The sequence below is a fragment of the Orycteropus afer genome, unplaced genomic scaffold (genome assembly GCF_000298275.1).
Source record: "Orycteropus afer afer isolate SDZICR_OR568_19922 unplaced genomic scaffold, OryAfe1.0 scaffold00374, whole genome shotgun sequence".
NCBI classification, from domain to species: domain Eukaryota; kingdom Metazoa; phylum Chordata; class Mammalia; order Tubulidentata; family Orycteropodidae; genus Orycteropus; species Orycteropus afer.
The window spans coordinates 1,970-4,808 of NW_006921961.1; the positions used below are offsets into that span (position 1 = coordinate 1,970).

At 31.9% G+C, this 2,839-nt stretch overlaps 1 protein-coding gene across 1 annotated transcript in view; it reads left to right on the top strand.

Annotated features, from left to right (window-relative positions):
• Window positions 1–192: 192 nt before the first annotated feature.
• The window catches only part of PGAP1 (post-GPI attachment to proteins inositol deacylase 1), a gene marked incomplete at its 5' end in the record, with an annotated part of 45,984 nt that continues 43,337 nt past the window's right edge, over window positions 193–2,839 (top strand). The window contains 2 exons of the mRNA XM_042782575.1: window positions 193–248; window positions 2,257–2,340. Coding sequence (XP_042638509.1) covers window positions 193–248; window positions 2,257–2,340 — 140 coding nt within the window. The remainder of the gene's footprint in view (window positions 249–2,256; window positions 2,341–2,839) is intronic.

Genomic DNA, 2,839 nt, shown 5'->3' on the forward strand with positions numbered 1-2,839 from the left:
GTGAATGTTGGTTGTTGATGAGCATATAAAGAACATCTCACTATATATTCTGTTTTAAATAGCCGATGTTTAACATAGCCTCCTTTTTAATGCCCTGTTATGATTGGGAAATATTTCCATCAGCATTCAAAAAAAGAAAGAGATTATTTGATATAAAAAAACTGCCAAGTAAATGAATTTCCTTTACTTTAGGGACATCTATGTGGGTTCCAGTAAAAGTGTCCAAATGGACCTATGTGGCTTACAATGTAAGTATTTTGCAAATGGATTCTTTTTAACTTTTTTCCATAAGTATTTTAGTACTTATCTTTAAATGCTAAAGACTCTTCTAAAACACACATGCAACATTTTCCTGCTTAAAAAAATTTTAATAGAAATTCCTTAATAAGTATGTAGTTAGTGTTTCAAATTCCAGTTTTATTATAATTGGTAAAAGTTCTTTGTTGTTTTTTGGTTTTTAGTTTGTTTAATTCAGGATCCAAGCAAGGTCCACACATTGTTACTGAGTGATATGTCCCTTATTCAATTCTTTTCATCTATATATACTTCTTTCTCCCCTTTCTTGCCCTTGTAATTTATTTATTGAAGAAATCAAGTCATGTATCCTGTGGGGCTTCACATGGTCTAAATTTTGCTGATTGCATTCCTGTCATTCAACATGTTCCTTTGCCCACTATTTCCCTGTGAATTACTAGTTGGATCTAGAGACTTGATCAAATTCAGATTCATGCTAGACAATCTCTCTCTTTGTGATGTTACCAGCAATTGATGAAGAGTGCCTGGAATCATTAATTCATTAGGGGATACAAAATAATGATATGCTAGTTTTACTATTCCATCTTCATTAATTAATTGGAACACAGTGTGTAGAAAAACTTTCCCTCATCCACTAAATTTCTTAAAACTGGTTCATATCATTAAGGAAAAGAATAATTGTTTAGATCTTTTATTTATTTACTGGTTATCAGAATAGTTAGTTTGGTTTGAAGACATTGTCCATCAGTAACCATTTAGAGGTTGGATTATTTTTTCCAGTATCGTTATGAACTCATTAATTTAAACATATTTGTTTATCAGTCAATTGATACTAAAATTATTCCATCATTGCTAGTGGAAAGCATTTCACGTTTAGCTCCTGAGTCTTTCTGTTATAGCTCCTGGTTGTCTTCGGTAATTTCTTTGTTATCCAATGTGTCAAGATATTTTAGCTCATTTTGTACATTTCCTGCCCCAGATTTTGAATCTCCTGTTTTTCAAGCAAGGATTCCTTTTGTATGGGAACCAATATGCTAAAATTATAACCTGGTCACTCTTGTTAGTTGCCATCAAGTAGGCTATGGCAACCCTTGTATAACAGAAGGAAACGTTGCCTGGTCCTACACTATCCTCGTACTCATGATCCTTATCCTTGGTATGTTTGAGGCCATGATTGTGGTTATTATGTTAGTCTGTCTGAGAATATCCTTTGTTTTTGCTGATCCTCTCCTTTACCAAGAAGACATGATACCCTTTTCTAGCAAGTAGTCTTTCCTGATGACAATACTTGAAGTCAGCAAATTGAAGACTTATCATCCTTGTTTCTAAGGAACATTCTTTTTGTATTTCTTCTAATATTGATTTGTTCATCCTTTTGGTACCCCATGATATATTTAATATTCTTCACCAATACCACAGTTGGAACACATCAGTTCTCCTGTTTTCCTTTTTCACTAGCCAACTTTAACATACATACAAGATGATTGAAAAGACCGTGACTTAGGTCAGATGCACATTTATTGTGAAAGTGACATCACTGCTTTTTAAAACTTTAAAGGGGTCTCTTGCAGATTTTCCCAGTGCAATATATCTTAATTTCTTGACAGCTGCTTTCATAGATGTTGATTGTTGATCTGACTAGAATGAAATTGCTGACAATTTCAGTATCTTCTCCATTTATCATGATGTTGTCTATCAATCTAGTTGTGAAGATTTTTTTTTCTTCACTCTTAGGTATAATCCCTTCTGACTTTCATCAGAAAAAATACTGGGTTGGCATTTCTAGGCCTCTTCTACCTTTAGCTAAGCAGAGCTGGAAAACATATTTTATATCATCTCTTTTACATATATATTCTTCCTCCCATTCCTAGAATATTGATTCTCAACAATACCATGAGTGGTAGAGTACTACTCATTTGCTTTTTATCTAGATTTTTCAATTATGAAATTATCTACTCTTATGATAGTTGTATGAAGTGTTTTTCTCTCTTTTTTTTTTAGGAATCTGATAAGATATATTTTACATTTCCTCTTGCAAATCATAGAAAAATCTACACTCATGTTTATTGTCAGAGCACCATGCTGGTAAGAAAATTGATGTATTAAATTTAAATTTAAAAGTCTAACTTTTTCATTTTTTAGATTTAAATAGCATCTAGTAGATCTCACTTTCTGTAACAGTACACTATTGTTCAGTCTAACTAGTAGTAGAATATTTGTCTGAAACAGGATTTTGATTGAAAATATTAAATGTAATGATGTTTCCATAACTGATAATACACTCTTGACTTATACCTTTGGCTCTAATGTAAGCCTTTTAGCTTGTCTTTCTGCTTCAGTTTCATCATGTTCAAGATGAAGAAATTAAATTTACTTGCCTCTTTCAATTATAACATTTTGTTAGTACTTTTAGGTATATTAAAACAAAGTCACTTTTTTTTCTGTTCTTTCTTTTTAATGCATTTTATTGAAATATTTATGTACAGTGAAATACACAAAACTAAAGTGACATGGGTCAATGCATTTTTATTTTTTTGCAGTATTTCCTCCTTTCCCCTCCCACCCCTGTTAACCAACAAAAAAA